Source organism: Rattus norvegicus, chromosome 6 (genome assembly GCF_036323735.1).
Source record: "Rattus norvegicus strain BN/NHsdMcwi chromosome 6, GRCr8, whole genome shotgun sequence".
Taxonomy (NCBI): Eukaryota; Metazoa; Chordata; class Mammalia; order Rodentia; family Muridae; genus Rattus; species Rattus norvegicus.
In genome coordinates this window covers 22,463,477-22,481,290 of record NC_086024.1, presented here as the reverse complement: position 1 = coordinate 22,481,290, position 17,814 = coordinate 22,463,477, and the positions used below count along the sequence as shown (strand labels likewise).

At 46.9% G+C, this 17,814-nt stretch overlaps 1 protein-coding gene across 6 annotated transcripts in view; it reads left to right on the top strand.

Moving 5' to 3' along the window:
* Crim1 (cysteine rich transmembrane BMP regulator 1) overlaps positions 1-17,814 on the top strand; it is a 174,477-nt gene that overhangs the window by 141,169 nt on the left and 15,494 nt on the right. For all 6 annotated transcript variants that reach the window (XM_039111891.2, XM_006239625.5, XM_006239623.5 and 3 more), the window contains 5 exons: positions 2,447-2,603; positions 3,964-4,085; positions 5,805-6,014; positions 9,371-9,586; positions 10,638-10,859. In XM_039111891.2, the coding sequence (XP_038967819.1) occupies positions 2,447-2,603; positions 3,964-4,085; positions 5,805-6,014; positions 9,371-9,586; positions 10,638-10,859 (927 nt within the window). The remainder of the gene's footprint in view (positions 1-2,446; positions 2,604-3,963; positions 4,086-5,804; positions 6,015-9,370; positions 9,587-10,637; positions 10,860-17,814) is intronic.

Sequence of the window (17,814 nt, the reverse complement as noted above, 5' to 3'; positions counted from 1 at the left end):
CACGAACACCAGTGCATGCATTTGTGAACACCAGTGCATACATCCATTCAGCAGATAACTACCGCCCCACATTGATAAATGAGATTGGCCCCGGACTGTGGACTGAAAAGAGGAACTGCCCTGGAACTCTCTTTTCTTTTGTGGTGGAGGAGAATTGAGCTAGTCTAGACTACAGGCTGCAGGTGAATGGACACAGAGTGGAGTGGAATTGCTAGTCTCCTTTCACGTGAATGTCCTGAGTCTTTGTTGAACACAGGGGCTCAGGGACAACATAGGTTCTTTTTCAGGGACAACATAGGTTAACATGTTGGTCACCTTCCCCTGGCTCTGAGAAAATTCCTAAAAGAAGTAACTTACGTAGAAGAAATGTTTATTTTAGCTCATGGATTCAGGGGCAGCCTTGGACCTAGTGATGATTGGCCCTATTCTTAGGGCTTGTGACCAGTCAAGTCCACCATGATGGGGAGCCAGCAAGTTAGAGGGGAAATTGGGAAGGAAGGAAGGAGTTCACATATCCACTGTAAGAGCATGTCTCATGCGCTAACCTCTCTCCCCTAGGTGTCACATCTGGAAGGTTCTGCCACCAGAGAGTAGCATAACCAACCTACCACTAAGTTTTGGATACGTGGGCCTCTGGGGTATCTTTCTACCCATAGCACAGAGTTAAGTTAAAGACAATACGCTTGATGCTTCCATTGCTGTTGAGGGTGGGGAAAACATTCTAGGTCAAGGGTGGAGGAAGGGCCCCTTTCACAAACAAGTGTGCTCGCGTGCTAAAGCCTTGAGGAAATTACTCTCCTAGAATGCTGACTCTGGCGAGCTCTGGGGGTGCTTTTCGTCTGTCTATTCTCCGACATAATCCACTGGCTGCCGTGACTTAGAACTGTTCTAATAGGAAAGCTGGATCACCTTAGATCTCTGTGTTGGAAAGAATCTGAGGATCTTGCCCTCTTCCCACCATCCGTGTCCCAATGGGACATGAAAAGTAATGTCCTGACATAATTAGTAATTATCAATTTTAAATGAGCCACTTACACCCTCTCTCTAGGAATGCAGACTGGCATTCAGTTGCCTCACGGTGCGGTCCGGACCCACGAGGTTACATTGAACAGTTTGGGACAATGGCAAAGTAGAAAATTGCACCATAAATCACACCCTTATACACACACACACACCACACACACACACACACACACACACACACGACAGCACATAAAATATGGAAGGAATGCTAAGGTTCACAAACGATTCTACCACCGAAGCATTTATGTAACACGTGGGCCCATTTCACCCATCCGTTACAGCTATTGTTTAATTTTACGCTGTAAGACTTGTCTGTGGAACGAGACAAGTGAGTTGTGACCTCCACAGTGACTTGTGCATTAGTGTGGTATTTACATGTCAGGGATGCCCCAATAAGATAACAGTTCATTAGTCAGCCTCACAACACCAGTTGGCGTGTACCTTAGCATTCTACAGGACATCGTTCAAGTGTCGTCCTCCTCACCGTGCCAGCTTCCCTCCTCATGGTTCATGCTCTCTCAAACCCTGCATTTCATTTGGATGGGCCTTAAGCTGCTCATCTTTCCTGAGGCTCGTTTGCCCGGCCTTGACATCGTTACTCTCTCTAGTTTTCTCTTCAACTCTATCACCTTCTCAAATTGCTACGTCTTCTGTCGTGCTTCTCCCTGCTCACTCTGACTTCTAAAAGAGTGCAATAGCCGACTTAGCAGAAGACAATTAAACGCCACTCCAGATTCCGCTAGCAAGATTTGCCTTCAATATTTCAAACCGTCATTAGTAACATATTAATATCAATATTCCCTCTCACACATACATTTTTTGGTCCGCTAAGTACATTTAAGCACCTGGATATTTTGTCAATACAGTAGGGCAAACATCTAAACAGAACCCTGGAGGTTTGCTTTTTGTCACGTAGCAGACAGGCTGTTTTCCAAGAAAGTAAGAAGTCCCAAATGCTACACACAGCCTTCAGTATTCTATAATGCCACCTGCTCCCCTGCTGACAGCAAGTATACTGTGAGCCTTCAGACTGAGGGCACGCAGTAAATGTCTGAAGCTGCTCTGGACTGTAAGCTTCTGATGGCCATAGGTTAGCATAGCAAAGTCAAGGAGAAACCACACCCAGTCATTGCTTATCAATGGCGACCAGCCTGCTCTCTGTCCCAAGCATAGCAGATTCGATTAGGCTTCAGAAATCCAATTCAGAGTTGGACTCTTTCTCGTGTATCACCGTCAGAACTCAGAGCCATGTTGTGAGAACCGTGAAATAGCACCGTCGCTACCCGTTAACTGTGGCCGATGCTATGGTAGAACTGAAGTCTAACTCTGTTTAAAGTAGGAGGAGTCCGGGCAGGCACTGAGGCCATGATGTGAGCTGGTCTGTTGTCTTTGAAAGAAACAAGACGTCTGTGTGTCTCCACAGGGGAGGAACGATGCTTAGCCCTTAAAAGGGCCTGCACTTTGGACTGTCCCTTCGGCTTCCTCACCGATGTCCACAACTGTGAGCTCTGTCAGTGCCGCCCACGGCCCAAGAAATGCAGACCAACAATATGCGACAAGTTTTGTCCTCTTGGATTCCTGTACGTATTTGTCAATATACATGTGTGTGTTTTAATTCAGAAATTAAGTGTAACTTGCTGAAGTGGTCATGTCTGTATTAAGAGCAGTTTTCTATGTGTTTGAATGAACCAATGGTGATGTGATTCAAGAGTCATACTGTTAGAGGATTCAGGGGAGAAAAAGAGATTTGTCTCCAAATGCAATCAAGTTCTGACCTTTTGTATGGTGATGTACACTGTGGGTGGGGTGGGTCTCAGCACTCAGAAGGCGGAGTCTACATGTAGTTCAGAGCCAGCCTGGGCTGCATGAGACCCTGCCTCAGGAGAAAAAAAAAATCTAAGCATTAGTTGTCACTATTCTTAATTGTAAGGTGTGGGTGTGATACCAATAAAGATATAATTATTTGGGCTAAAAATATGGCCCAATGATTAAGAACACACATGCTCGTCTGACGCCTAGCCACCTGTGATTCCAGCTCCAGGGATCTGCAGCTCTTTCTGGCCTCTGCAGGCAATTGCACGCACACACACACACACACACACACACACACACACACACACACACACACACACACACGTAAGCACACATACACACACAAAGTAAAAAAAATTAATTTGAAGATATAATCATTTTATAACCTAACTGATGATACAAAATAAAGTACCCTCCATCCCTAATAGAACAATTAATTAATAATTAATGTCCTCCACGGCCAGGGTTTTACCCATTTTCAGCATATAGATATTTACTTACGTATTTATATGTGTGCAGATGCATGCATTGGTGTGATGTTCAGGCTGCATTGTGCACGTATAAAACAGCCAGCTTGCAGAGGTTAATTTCCTTCCGTCACCGTGTGGGATCTGGGAATGGACCTCAGCTTGTCATCCTTGGTGGCAAAAGTACATTTTTGTCCACTGAACAACCTTGCCAGCCTAAGGCTTTTATTAACATTTATGAAGACTTCCCAGGTCCCTGGGTCCTTCCAGCCTCCTGTGTCTCGTGTACCTTTCAGTGGTAAATATTTTTACTGGCATATGGAACTTCTCAAAGGACACAGCCATTTGGGAAAGCCCTCAGTCCTAACAAAATCCCTCTAATGTTCATTTTCTAACATTGACCAGAGTTTTGTGTTCGTTCTTTAGCTTTAGGACAGTGTTTCTAATCAAACCCTCATCTGTGTCTCTGGGGATGGCCACGTCCCGAAAGCATCTAAACCTCGGTCAGGAGAGCTACTTATACCTCACCTAGGAGTGCGGAGTGCAGACGTGACGTCATGTCTGCTTAGATGGTGATAGCTTTTGACCCGTGGTCTGAGTATGTGGGCATCCTTGGAGACTTTTGGGTTTTCTGACCTCTGGCAAAATCTTAACTCCTCAGGAGGAACAAGCACGGCTGTGACATCTGTCGCTGTAAGAAGTGTCCAGAGCTTCCATGCAGCAAGGTCTGCCCCTTGGGCTTCCAGGAGGACAGTCACGGCTGTCTCATCTGCAAGTGCAGAGGTAAGTGTAAGTCCTTCCTCCTCGTAGAGTGGTCGAGGGGAACAGAAGGGCGTCCTGTAAATGAAGTGATTACTGTCCATTCTGCACTGAATGTCCCTCGCTCCCGGGCCCTCCCACAGGACGCCTTTTGTCTTTCGTGGCACTAAAAGGGCTTAGAACAGAATTTAAAACACAATGACCAAATTAATCACTTCTTCCTGCTTTACTTTGGCTTGCCTCAGAAACAGTAGCTACTGCCAGCCTCCTTACAGAGGAGACCACTCTCTTCAGGAGTGGAATTGGTAAAGGAAGAAGCTTCATCGGCGTCCTCAGAAGTGGGTGCATCCAAACTCCTCCTATTGACTTAGGTGTTTCCTAGCGACAGGGTTTTCAGGAGAACTCAGACTTGCTCCGAGAAGCACCCAGCAGGCCAGAGCCGTATATAGGCAAAAACCCCGTGACCCCGAGCCAGAGTCTTCCTCCAATGACATTCCTGAAGCCATGAGATGTGCGGCCACTGTGCCTTCAACCTTTATCTCAACCCCAGCCCTGCTCCCCAACTCTCCACCCCACTGTGGTTTGTCACAGTTGTCAGATGATAGGCCAAGCAAACATTAAGAGATCCCTGAAGCATGCTTGTTTTTTCTTCCAAAGTCGAATAGTTACTTTTATGGTATTTTGAAGGAGTCCCAGTCAACAAAAATATAAGCAGTCATGGCAGCCATCTTACCAACCACACATTTAGTAGTTGCAAGGGGTCCAGAATTCTCCCACTGGATGAAGCTTCCATGATTGCTGTAGTAAAATATAAAAAATAAAAAACTGTCTTTATCCCCACTAGGTCCGGCACCGCGGTGCCCCCAAGATGTCTGCTGGATATCTTAATTCTCAGTCAGCAAAGCCTCTCACCAGCTTTGCCCCATCCCATATCCTACTGCCGAAGGCCTCTATCTGAGCCTGGCAGCAATCTCTCTACCTATCTAGTTTCCAAGGCAGGTTTCCATGCCAGAAACACACATCCCAACCCCGTGGTGGCCCAGACCAGCCGCCCCACACTCCCTCACTCCCTTATACTTAAATCTGCACATGAAAGAACACACAACACAATAACCTCTGAATCAATTGATAAGATATAATTGCCCACCTAGACACACAAAGCCCTGTACACATCCATCCCTTAAGAACATTCATAACAACCTGTGAAGGTGCAGCATGGAATCTTAATGTCACCCGCCATATTGCCTGCCACCGCTTCTCTCCCTCTCTCCCTCTTTCTCCCTCCTGTCTCTTCCTCCTTTCCGTTCCAGTCTCCTCCTCTTCCTTCAAACTTTTCTCCTGCCCATCCTTCCTTCTCGTCCAATGACAGGCCTCCTTCTGTCTTGTACCTGCCTTACCTGTGACATCATCCCACACATGACGAGTCTCCATGTGTGAAAAGTTAGTGACACCTATTACCAGAGCAGTACTTGCTTATTGTATAAAATAAGTGGAAGGCCTGACACTTGGCAGTACTGCCCCAATAGGAACCATGTTTGCAGACTCCTTTCCTCTCTCTCTCTCAGATCTGGGGGCCTGATGGTTTCAACTCTTCTCCCAAGCCTTTCCTGTACCACTTACTGTCTCCCCCCCCCCCCCCCCGTGTCATTTTAGGTGACTGGGTTCTAGTCCGTTTAAGAACACACAAACTGTTTCCCCTATGCCATAGCTGTTTCTTCACCAGACTGCCTTCTGTCTGTCCAGAGGTCCCTACTTCAGCCGGGCCACCTGTCCTGTCAGGCACATGTCTGTCCATGGATGGTCATCACCATAAAAACGAGGAGAGCTGGCATGATGGCTGCCGGGAATGCTACTGTCACAATGGGAAGGAAATGTGTGCCCTCATCACCTGCCCAGTGCCTGCCTGCGGCAACCCCACCATCCGGCCCGGACAGTGCTGCCCATCCTGCGCAGGTAAGAGTGGGATACCCTCTTGTTAGGCAACCACCTCCAGCCTTGTGGGGCCCAATAGCTGCCCGAGACTCTGGGGGAAGTGTGGGGTCAGTCCTCAGGACACTTCCCAGCTGTCTGTGGATTCTGTTATTAACAGCCACAGACTGGGCAGGGTACTGTGAATAATTAGCCAAAGACCAAAGGAAATTCTAAGGCCATGGAAAGGGTTCTTCATATATCTTAGAATGGTTGACTTGATCATAGTGCTCTTTGGACCAGCTTTTTTCCCCCCTAGAGGTTTGTGGACTTAGATATGTAGATCCAACCCTCCAGGCCACTGCTAGCATGTTAGGGCTGAAGGCCTAAGTTAACTGGAGGAGACTGACAAGATGATTTTTTACTTCATAAAAGCTTATAACTTACCAAGTAATACTGGAGGGAGTAATTCTGGAGAGAATTACTGAAGTCTGGCTGTTGCTCTCGTGTAAAATAATGGGCGGATGGCACACTTGCCAAATGGAGACATTTGGAATGGCCACAAGTCCTAATAATAATAATCACGCCGAGTTATTAGAAGAGCAGAACAGAGACGTTAACTCACGCCGGCCAGCTTGCCCCTGCCTTACCTGCGGCACATAAAGACCTCAGCTGTTAAGACTCCATACGCCTTAGCAATTACCAGACCGGCAGCTCCCATTCCTTAGCACTTGGCAGGTAAATGCAGAGTGAGTGTCTTGTTTTGTTTTCCCATGATGCAGTCAGATGCGTGCTCGATGAGCTATCTCCCTTTTCATGTGTTTTGCAAGTAAAATCTGAGCAGCCACCATGCCCACCAGGTCAGAAGCTGTTTGATGAAGTAGAACCCTGTGTCTGTGCCAATTCTTCGAGGAAGAAAAAAATCATTTGTTCCCTCCAGACATGCTTTATTAGAGGTGCATATCGACTGGGAACCTGCACCTGGCTCTCTGTCAGCTCCTCCAGCGCAGAAGTCAGAGCAAGACAGGTGGAAATAGAAAGACACGGGATCGGGGCTGGGGATTTAGCTCAGTGGTAGAGCGCTTACCTAGGAAGCGCAAGGCCCTGGGTTCGGTCCCCAGCTCCGAAAAAAAGAACCAAAAAAAAAAAAAAAAAAAAAAGACACGGGATCAAAACAAGAGCCGCAGTCGGTGGGACCAGAAGTATCTCTCTCCCTCTCCAGTTCAGGAAAATTCTAAAGCACATTAGCTAATTGACATGCTGTTGGGGATGGAAGATGGCTCAGTTGGTAAAGGGCTCTGTGCAAGCATGAGGGCCTGGGCTTGATCTTTAGCAGCACCTGTATTGTTTAAAAGCCAGGCATGGTGGCTTACACTGCAATTCCAACACTGAGGGACTGGGGGATGGGGACTAAAGGATCCCTGAGACTTACAGGCCAGCTAATCGAACCAAGTGGGCGAGCTCCTGGTTCAGTGGAAAACTATTAAACACAAATAGATTGGATGGGTGGATGGATAGATGGACAGACGGATGGACATTGAGAAATGCTAGCTAGACATTGACCTCTGGCCTACACACACATACACATAACACACACACACGAATGCACATAGGGGACTTTCTGAATATACATTTACAAAAAAAACACTCCTGTGTGTGCATGTGTAGACTTACGGTTTTCCAGAATCTTTAGTCATTTGCTGTATGTGAGCCCTTCTGTCCAGACACCCCGAAGGCCTTCTGTCCTCATGGACTCTGTGCTACCTTAAGAACACTTTCTTATTTCTCCCATGCTGGGGCAGTCAGTGTTCTCCCGGGAGGAAGGGAAAGCTCCCTAACTCCCCAGCTAGCACGGCCTCTCTCATTTGTCCCACGCCCCGTCTCACCCTTGAGCTTTCCTCACCATCTCCCCAGCCTCTGTTCTGCCAGGACACAAGGGAGGCAAATGCCTTAGACCCCTGCTGCCTGTCCCTGAAAGCCCTTTTTGAATGCCATCAGAGAATCTTCTCCAATGTTAGTTTTTTAGTGAAACTTTTTCCCCTTCTCTATAAGCCACAGGAAATACACTCTGAGCCTCTTGCCTCACTGATACTGATTATTTTGTTAACCTCCTTCTCTCCTGCTCATAGACTGGGATTTTAGTTCAGCTGTCTGTTTTTTAGAGTGCGTCTGCTTGGTCTACGTCCCAGTCTTCCCTTCCCTTGAGGTAAACCTGTCCTGAAACCTGAAAGTCACCCCACAGCCCGCACTGTATCCCATCAGTGTCACTGACCCACTGCTGCCCACTGCACACAGCCCTGGCGCGCTCAACACAGCTACACAGACAGGGTGGTTCTCCTCAGTCCTCAGCATCTGCTGCGCTGTTGGCCTGAGCCAGCAGTGACGTCCCTAGCCCTTTGCTCAGCAGGATGCACCGCTGTCAACACCTCCTTGAAGCGCTTGTTGCACTTGGACTCTGGGAATATAGTTAATGCCTTCTTACTTCCCAGCACCCCGTCAGGGCAATGCCTTCTTACTTCCCAGCACCCCGTCAGGGCAACTCCCAGCACCCCTGTAGACATTTCAACATTCACGGCTCTCTAAAGCCAACTCACCTCTGGGGAAAGAAATCACAGCCATCAGCCTCCAGGAATGTCTCTGGTTGATGATGGTGTTGTCCACCAAATGTTTGGTCTCAGGCGAGGGGTTACAGACTATTGAAACCGTAGGTACCTTCCTGCCCGGGGTCCTGGCAGCTGGCTGAGGTGAGGTGTGGCTCCTGGACGGTGGGCCATATTTCCAAGCATAAAAGTGTTCGGAATCCCAAGATAATAAAGTAGACAGGACATCCATCATTTGGAAGGTTTGTTTAATCCAGAGGCACATCCATTATCCAAATAGCCATTGACTTGGGTTCCAGCCCCTTGACTGTGCTTAATGCTCTGAGCCAGTAGCTTTCAAAATATGTAGAATAGAATAATAGTGCCTCCCTCACAAGGTCAATGGAAGGAAGAAACGAAATGAAATAAATAAGGGAGAAGGGTCCAGCCTGGAAATAATTGGACCATAACAAGCATTCAGTAAATGAGCAGTCTGTATTCTAGACAACTCCTGCACACTCACAGGGATGCTCCGGCGAGAGAATGTCCACGTAATTTAATTCTGATTGAATTCTCTCAGGACTATCGACAGACTCAGCCACTCGAACCTCACTTCCTGAGATTAGCTCTTTGTCCCCTGTTTCTCAGCATGGAAATTGTTCTTTCCTCTCCTATTGGTGGGATAAGAATAGGGTGAGAGAAACTCTTCGGACACTTCCCTTTTTCTCTCTCCCTGAAACCGAACACCACCAGTTCCTCTGGCAGTCGAAGAAGCTGCAGGTGATTGATTTCTTGTGTTTTTCATTCTGTGTCATTCCTCAGATGACTTCGTGGTGCAGAAGCCCGAGCTCAGCACGCCTTCCATTTGCCACGCCCCTGGAGGAGAGTACTTTGTGGAAGGGGAAACGTGGAACATTGACTCCTGTACGCAGTGCACCTGTCACAGTGGCCGAGTGCTGTGTGAGACGGAGGTGTGCCCACCACTGCTCTGCCAGAACCCCTCACGCACCCAGGACTCCTGCTGCCCACAGTGTACAGGTAACCAGCATGGCGGCACACAGCGCACATGTGGTGGGAAGGATGGAGCTTTGGTTGACGGTTCCTAGGACTTGCATGTTAGGGTGAGCTCTGTGCTCACCCCAAGAACCTGTGTGGGAATGTCCCTGACTGTGGAGTTTCCTTCCAGGAGCTCGTTCTCTGTCCGTCATACTCAGTAACTAAATTTGAGCCACGGTACCATCTTGGTACAGGCTTGTCAGTGTACCCAGCAGTCACATTCTGGCAGGCCTAACTAGTGTAGAATCTTGTCTGGCATTAGTAGTCCACATGTGTTGCATCTTTAGGATGTGCGTGTGACATATCCCAGCCACGTTGTATCACCATTCTATATGGAAGATTGGCTGGTGTTTATAAAGGAAGACATCTGAGCCCACACATCCTCCTCATAGGAATCTTTAGTGATAGTGAGGTCATATCCATTGACTTACTTGTTTTGTAGATGTTTCTGGAATGCCTGGATTCAACCCTGGGAACACACACACGCACGCACGCACACACGCACGTAGCTTCTATCCTGTGGAATAATAGGAGAGAAAGAGAGAGAAGGACAGAGAGAGAGAGAAATGCCCCACTGGGCTGTGGTGTCGTTGTTCCACATTTAAAAACTAATGGTTCGCAGAACAGAGAAGGAGTGCTTGAACGCAGGTGGCTCAGGAAGGTGCTAGGAGAGAAAAGGTGCTCTGTGTCCCTGGGCTAGGGACAAAGTGACTAAGGGAAAGGCTGAGTAGAAGACACTTCTGGGACAGCAAGCCTAGATTCCTTGATGGAACACCTGACTGCACATGAAGAAGTCCCAGGCCAGGTTTAGGCCCCACTTCATAATAAGAGTCTGCGTTGCAAGCTGGGCAGTAATCTGAGCGCTCGGGAGGCAGAGGCAAGCAGATCTCTGTGAGTTCGAGGCCAGCCTGGTCTACAAAGAGAAGTCCAGGACAGCCAGGGCTACACATAGAAACCCTATCTCAGGAAGCAAAACAAAACAAGCAAACAAATCTGAGTGAGCCTCCGCTGACCTGTGCGTTCCATTTTCCAGAGGACCCTCTTCAGCCTTCCACATCCCATAATGAGAGCGTGCCTAGCTACTGCAGGAATGATGAAGGGGACATCTTCCTGGCGGCCGAGTCCTGGAAGCCTGACGTCTGCACCAGCTGCGTGTGCATGGATAGCTCCATTAGCTGCTACTCCGAGTCTTGCCCTTCGGTGGCCTGCGAACGGCCCGTTTTGAGGAAAGGCCAGTGTTGCCCCTACTGTCTAGGTAAGATCAAGGAAAAGAGAGAACATCTCTCATCTCTCCCAATGACCACTAAATTACCATGGACAGCTGATTGCATAGACCAGTTAGTATTTTGTTAAATTAGCTTTTCTGGTTGGTGTGCTACACAGACCCGGGGAGAGACGGGGAAAGCTATGCTCCCAAGATGGATACGGGAAGAACAAATACATGTTGCCTTGGAACATAACAACATTATAGCACCATTATGTTCCAGCGGGACTCTCTGCGAGTTCTGGATTCTCAATATCGTAGTCCCCGCACCTTAATTATTTTCAGTCGTCACCCCGGCACATCATTTCCATATTATAGGATAGGATGTTTATTATATACAGCTTGCCTCTCTCCCTTGAGACCGACTTGATATGAAGCATTCATTCAATCTCCCATTTGTTTGTCTTCTCTATCTTACGGGGCAATTAATCGGTCCTGTGTAAGCCACACGGCTGTCCGTGTTGATGGCCTGAGCACAGAGTGAAGCCTGAGTTACTAGCAGAACCCTCTCCTCCCCGTGGCCTGTGGTGCCACATCTTGTAAGCAGAGGACATATGAATATGAGCCTCTTAGTGTCCATACCCAACCAGTCCTGTGGCCATGAGCCAGACGCTGCTCTGGGGACCAGAAGGGAAGGCTAAAACAGCTGGCAGCTCTAATCAAGGACAAGCCTGACTCCCAAGGCCCTGGCTGTCTGTATGGCTTTTGCGTTCTAAAGTCAAATGAGGCACAAGACGTGTCTCAGTCCCACGGCGAGCCCATAATCGGAGCAGCAAATGAAGACACATGTCAATTGTTATTAATTACAGGCATTGTGCACTTACTGCTGGTGGGTTCTGCGTGCTTCCTAGACACAAGGCATTGCAAGTATTTGGAATACATACCTGGGGAAGAAGAAAGAGTTTCAGGCTGCAAGATGCTACTTGTGGGAATTTTATGGAGCTAGTTTACTCACTGATTAAACTGAGAGAGAGAGTTTTACACAGACACACACACACACACACACACACACACACACACACACAGAGGATATATAACAGTAAAATCTGAAAGCTGGCTTCTTTGAATGACCACCTATATCGTGTATCGTTTGAACGTGGATGCTCTTTGAGCGAGGACTGGATAATTGTGATGTAATGACAGCTCCAGATCATGAGCTCCTAGCGGGAAAGGATACTTGTACGCATTGGTTCCTAAATGGAACAAAACAATACAGCAAGACGCACTTCCAAATTAGCTACTTCCTTTTCAAAGGCACTCGATGCCTTTGGTGACACTCTAGAGCCACGATGTAGCTAGGATACTGTCCCGTTCTCGCAGGGGGATACAGACAATAGCACCTGCTTACACATCAGAACTTTAATGATAAAAGGAAGAATTAATGAACCGCCTGGGATTACACACTTAATCCTTGGGAAATCAGTGCCCAGGAGGTGTAAGAATTCTATGTTAGCTTCAAAGCGGGGAAAGAAATCTAATAACAAATTGTGTTGAAATTCTTGGATGGTTTTGTTCAACTGCAAGTTCCTCTTGTGTCTTGTTGCATGATCAGTAAAGCGGATACTCGAGTTGTTGATTGGCTTTCATGTGATAGAGGTAAACCACTCCTCTTCCCCACAAACCATTTCCCCAAACTTGTAGAAAGAAACCTTCTGACCTTAATATTCTCAGTCCGTATTTTCTGTCTTCTGTTTTCCTTTTTTCCTTCATATTCCCAATTCCTGAATCATTTAGACTATATATTTTTCTTTAATATAGGCAGAGTAAGGCCTGTTTGGCCAAGATGTGTGACTTGGACATTAAATTAGATTATAAACGCTTCCATTAAATTATGTTTCAGATAAGTGCATAGTCTGTTCCACCACCCCCACCCCCTCCTCCGTGTGTACACTTGTACTCTATTAAGCCTGGACTCATCTTAAGGGACTATGAGAGATCTTCCATCCGAAACCCACAACCCATGCTGTATTAATGAATGTGTTGTTCCAGACCTGTGGTTTGTACACTTGAATTCCTAATTAGGTCTCCTTTGTCTGTGTCACACTTGCTTTGAAATACTCCTGTTTAATTACTCCTGTTCTATTCTTCTGTGGCTCTGCTTTGAAAGGTGATTTCGTGAAGTAATGAGATTTCCGATCTGACTTTTATTTTGGGGTATTTTCTCTTACCAACCGGTTTGTCTGAACTTCCCATCAGCCTGGCCCCTCTACAGAAACACCAGGCCTGGGAAAAGCCAGCAGTCCCAAATGTACTTCAGAGCTGTGCCTGAGATCCAGACCCTTAGTCATCCAGAAAAGGACCGATGTTGAGACAGGCCATCGTTGGCATGTTGTAGGGCCCCTGATTGCTTTCCCAGAGAGCACTGAGGACCAGTGCTCCTGTTGGGTCCTGTTTGGGCCATTCTCAGATTCACCCCAAATTGTCAGTTGTCAGAATCACGTCATCTCCTGGGGACAGCACATGGGGACAGCACAGATCACATTGGGCACTGGCCTCACCGTGCCCTCAGGTCTCCTAGGTAGCTATCACTCTAACAACTGCACAGCTCCTGGGAAACTGACTCCTTCTCACATCAAAACCAAGAAGCTCGCTTGTTTTTTCCTTTGGATTTTTATTTTATTCTCAGCATAAGAGTAAGGAAAAGTGGCGATCCTACTAAAAGTAGGCTTCTAATTACAAGTGTTTGTGTTCCTTTTCGCTAAATTATCATCCCACTACTGTGCGGTGAGAATGGTTCTCCTTTGATGTGTGAAGGCCTCCGATTACGCGTTCTAATTTAGTAGGATGTGTAATACAGACATAATTAATAGGATTGGTGATTAATTTTGAAAAGTGAGCAGCTTTGTCTAATTGCTTATAATACCCATCATTAGGGAATTCATCCTTCTACTCAAACGAAACTAAGTAGTAATTACCCAATCATTTTAATGGAACATCTTAATTGATTTTCTAATTTTTTTGTATTCTGCCTTCCTACACAAACACACACAGGCCTTAGATTGTATTTTCATAGGCTTTCCGACTTTATATAAAGAGATGGCTTTTAAAAATGGTGTTCGGGTATGGATCAGGTAGAGAACAGTGGTCTGGGGATTCTGATGTGTGACAGCAGGCATGACAGGTGACTCTTTAGAACCCTCCTTATGACGCACGTCACCGTAAGAGCCCAGGCCACTGTACAACATCCTTGCTTTGCTCCCAGCTGCCTGTATGCTCCTTTCCAGAGGAAATAGTCTGAGATCTTGGCCCCAGGACTCCCTAGGGGAAAGCAAATGAATGAACTTCAATGACGGGCTCCCCACCTACTCTCACCGTATCTGTGAGGATGTCTACCCGGCCCACAGCTTTGGCACAGGGGACATGAGCGTTCCGGTGGACCCTTTCTATGGCGGTGATTAAGTTCTTCCAGGTCAGCTAATCCTTGGAGGGAGCATTCCTTTGATTATAAAGCCTGTTGTTAGTCTGACAGATGGGGTTAGTTCCCTGTCAGCTTCGTAAAGCGGGAGAGTCAGATGGGCTGCCACTGTGCTGGTCTAGGAGAACAGAACCAATGGACCGGCTAAGTCAGAAGTGTTAATCAGACTATTACCTTGAAAATGGTGGCTTGGTGAGGACGGGTTTGTGTGTAGTTCCGGGTTACTTCACTTGATATTTTAAGTCACATGCTGAGAATCTCGGCTAGAAATCAATTTAAGACCTTTTCTTGTCTAACGTTAGTTATTTCTGGATAAGACCTGTTTGTTTATTCAATACATAAAACATAAACACAGGTGGCTTATAACTTGCATATAAACACGTTAAGATAATCTATTTATGTGACTTTGGGTCATTTCGGAATGTCTTCACTGTAGATCTTTAAAGATCTGTGAAAACGGTGATTCACCCATATCAGAGTGCACCAGGTCTGTCTTTTCCTCATGGTACCTCTGTCTGACTAGCGCAGAGCTGTACTTCGTGCTTGGTGTGTATGAGTCTGTACATCGGATACTTGAAGTGGCATGAACACAGGAAGCCAAGCTGGCCCGGCCTGGGCCAGAACTGCGGGTTTTATCAGTGCATTGCAGTGCTGTCATTTTCAAAGAATGGGTAGAGAAATGGCCCCCTAATAATGGAGGGGTTCGTGTTCTCTACCCCACTGTCTGCTGTGCATTTCTTCTTGTGCTCCCACTTCTCTGTGTTTCAGGCTGACCAATCAAAACGCTAGCTCCTTAGATTTACATATGCACGTATGTCCATCAGAATCAAAGGTAATAACCGTCTGCGTCAACATCGTTAGAATCTGGGAAGCTAACGCTACATGGTTTTAAGTCATAAAGTTAGGGCACTAGAATTTGATATCCTGGTGTATTTCCTTAAAATTGAAAGCTTGTGCACACTGTAAGGAACTTGCCTTGGAGCCAAGAGTCATGCACACAACTCCAAAACCTACTGGCTCTGTGTCTTGGTGATACTCGCCTCCGGTAGAGGAAACCTGTTCCTCTCCAAGGTAGCATGTAAAGGGAGTGAAGCCATGTTTGCATGCGAGTGTACCCTGGCTCTGTGGTGCACTGCTCCTATAGGACAGACTGGCTGCAGTCTGAACAGTGTTCCTATGGTGCCATTCCTCTCCCTGTGGTGGCATGGAGTTCCTTGCTCCACCAAGAGAGAGGCCAGCACAGTACATCGCCGTGATGACCTTCTGAAGGATGGTCACCCGTGTCAGAGTGCAAAGATGGGACCCTTAGCTTGGGGTTTCAGAAGCGAGTGCCACGTGAGGAATTCGAGAACTACTTGTGTGGCATTCACCGTGACCCTGACTGTGGAGGTCATGCTGTCCTAGGGAAGTGTCATGCATCCCATTCACAGCTGCCAGTCACGGTGGCCCCTGATCGTCACCGTCACTGTGAGGACTAGTATTAAAAATGTTTAAGTGAAAAGAATGGGGCAAGAGGTGGTGGAAAGGCAGAAGCGGAATGGGCAGGCCCTTGTGTATTGTTTAGAGGGCGCCGAGTAGGAAAACATTCCGGTTGTCATCTAATGTACTAACTTTGGAACTGGTCTAAAGTTACCGCACCAAAAATAAACAGTGTTTGATTTCAGTTTGCTTAGGACCTGCGCTGCACCCTGGGCAGCCCTTCTTCTGTGTCCTCCATACACAGTTTTTGTTTCTCTCTTTAGCATCCCTTTCGGGCACCAGACATTGTGCACAGAAATTCATATGTTTGCAGTTGACTCAGGGAGGACCTCTGGGACATAGCATCTGCCTGAGCCTCTGTCCACATGGGTGACTTCCTGTTAAAAATCCTTCTGCACAGAGGAAGGCCAAGGGCTGGAGGCTGACACTAGAGTCTCAGAGCATAGCAGCGTCTGCCCTTTCCTGCTTGTTTCTGTACAAGAGGCTAAACCTGATTTCTCTGCCTCCTGTCAGTGATAAGCGTGGATAGAGACCTCTTCCCAGGAGGAGCCACTTGGTAAAGACCCCTGGATGCTGGCAGGGGATTTCTAACAGCATGAAACATCTCCTGTAAGTGCAGAGACTGGGTCATCCTGCCAGGTAGATTTTTTTTTTCTAACAAGATGCAATACTCTGGCGTCCTAAAGAAAGCTGCATCTCTTTTCCTTCCTTTTTTGGAGCCACGATGAGCTTGCATTGTCTCTGCCTGCCATTTAGAATACCTTTATCATTTCCAAAATGGACACACACACACACAGACACACACACGCACACACGCACACACGCACACACACACACACACACACACACACACACACACACACACACACACACCCCTTACTGTGAAATAGCAGGCGTAACTATGAAATAAGACTTCACTTGAAGTTGAAAGTGAATCACTACTTTGAATTTAGTCCTTGAAGTCCCCAGCCAATGCATAGTAGATATGCAATACAAGAGTTGCATTCTCTGAGAAATCGTGTGCTCTTTGCATGCAGGGAGGATCAGCCAAAAGTCCCTGCCGACCAAGCCAGCCGGTTGGTCAGATTTCTGCTCGTGGAACTCCGACAGGTTTCTAATTCTCCTGTTGATCTGAGGCAGCCATTTTAGTACAGTATGCTGGAGAAACCTGGAGGTCCCTTTGATCTTTATAGTAGAATTGGACTTCACTTGCAGAGAAATAGATGAACTAAAATAAAACTGGGTTTTAAAGAAAGGACTTTGATGGCCACTGGCTTATACATCGATAAAGACACTATATAGGGGTGGCAGCCTCACTACCCAATGTCTGTCTCTTTTTTATATGAAAATAATCAAGGCTGGATGTTTTCCCTCATTGAAACCGTTCAGGCCTTGTGTGCACGCAGGTCCGTTTGAACTCCCTCTTCACACTCACGGAATCTGACCCGTCCTTTAGCCAGGAGGCTCAGAGTCTGCCTATACGTCTGCAAACTTCTAGCGGGCTGTTGGTTATTTTCTTAAATTCTTGCTTCTTACAGCTTCTGTTTAAGTCTTTCCTTTACATTAAAAAAAAAAAAAAAAAAAACAACCGGGTAATATCGCTAGCTTCTCAAATGGGTTTGCTCACATTTTATGTGTTCTCCAAGCATAACACTTATGTCTACCATTTGCCCAACTGAAGTTGATAAAGAAAAATGACATCACAGGGCAGGGACTTAGGAGAGAGTGTGTCTTACTCCTTTCTGGGTTAGGAAGAGGGACTGTAGTGCATTAAGGGAAGTGACACTGATGTAGTAGATACTTTCCCTGTATCGATGCTTAACCATTAATAAGCCTTGGCCCCTTTATCTCTACCTCCTCATCTAAGCTTCTTGCTACTCAGAAGGGCACAAGCTACCTCTTTACCCCTGCCTGAGTGATCTCATGAAGTACTGTTCATCTAAAATCAGGCTGGGGAGGTAAAACGCCTGCTTCGCAGGCAGGAACAGCTGAGTTTGGATTCCAAGCACCCATGTAAAAAGCCACACATACATCTGTAGCCACAGCAGTGAG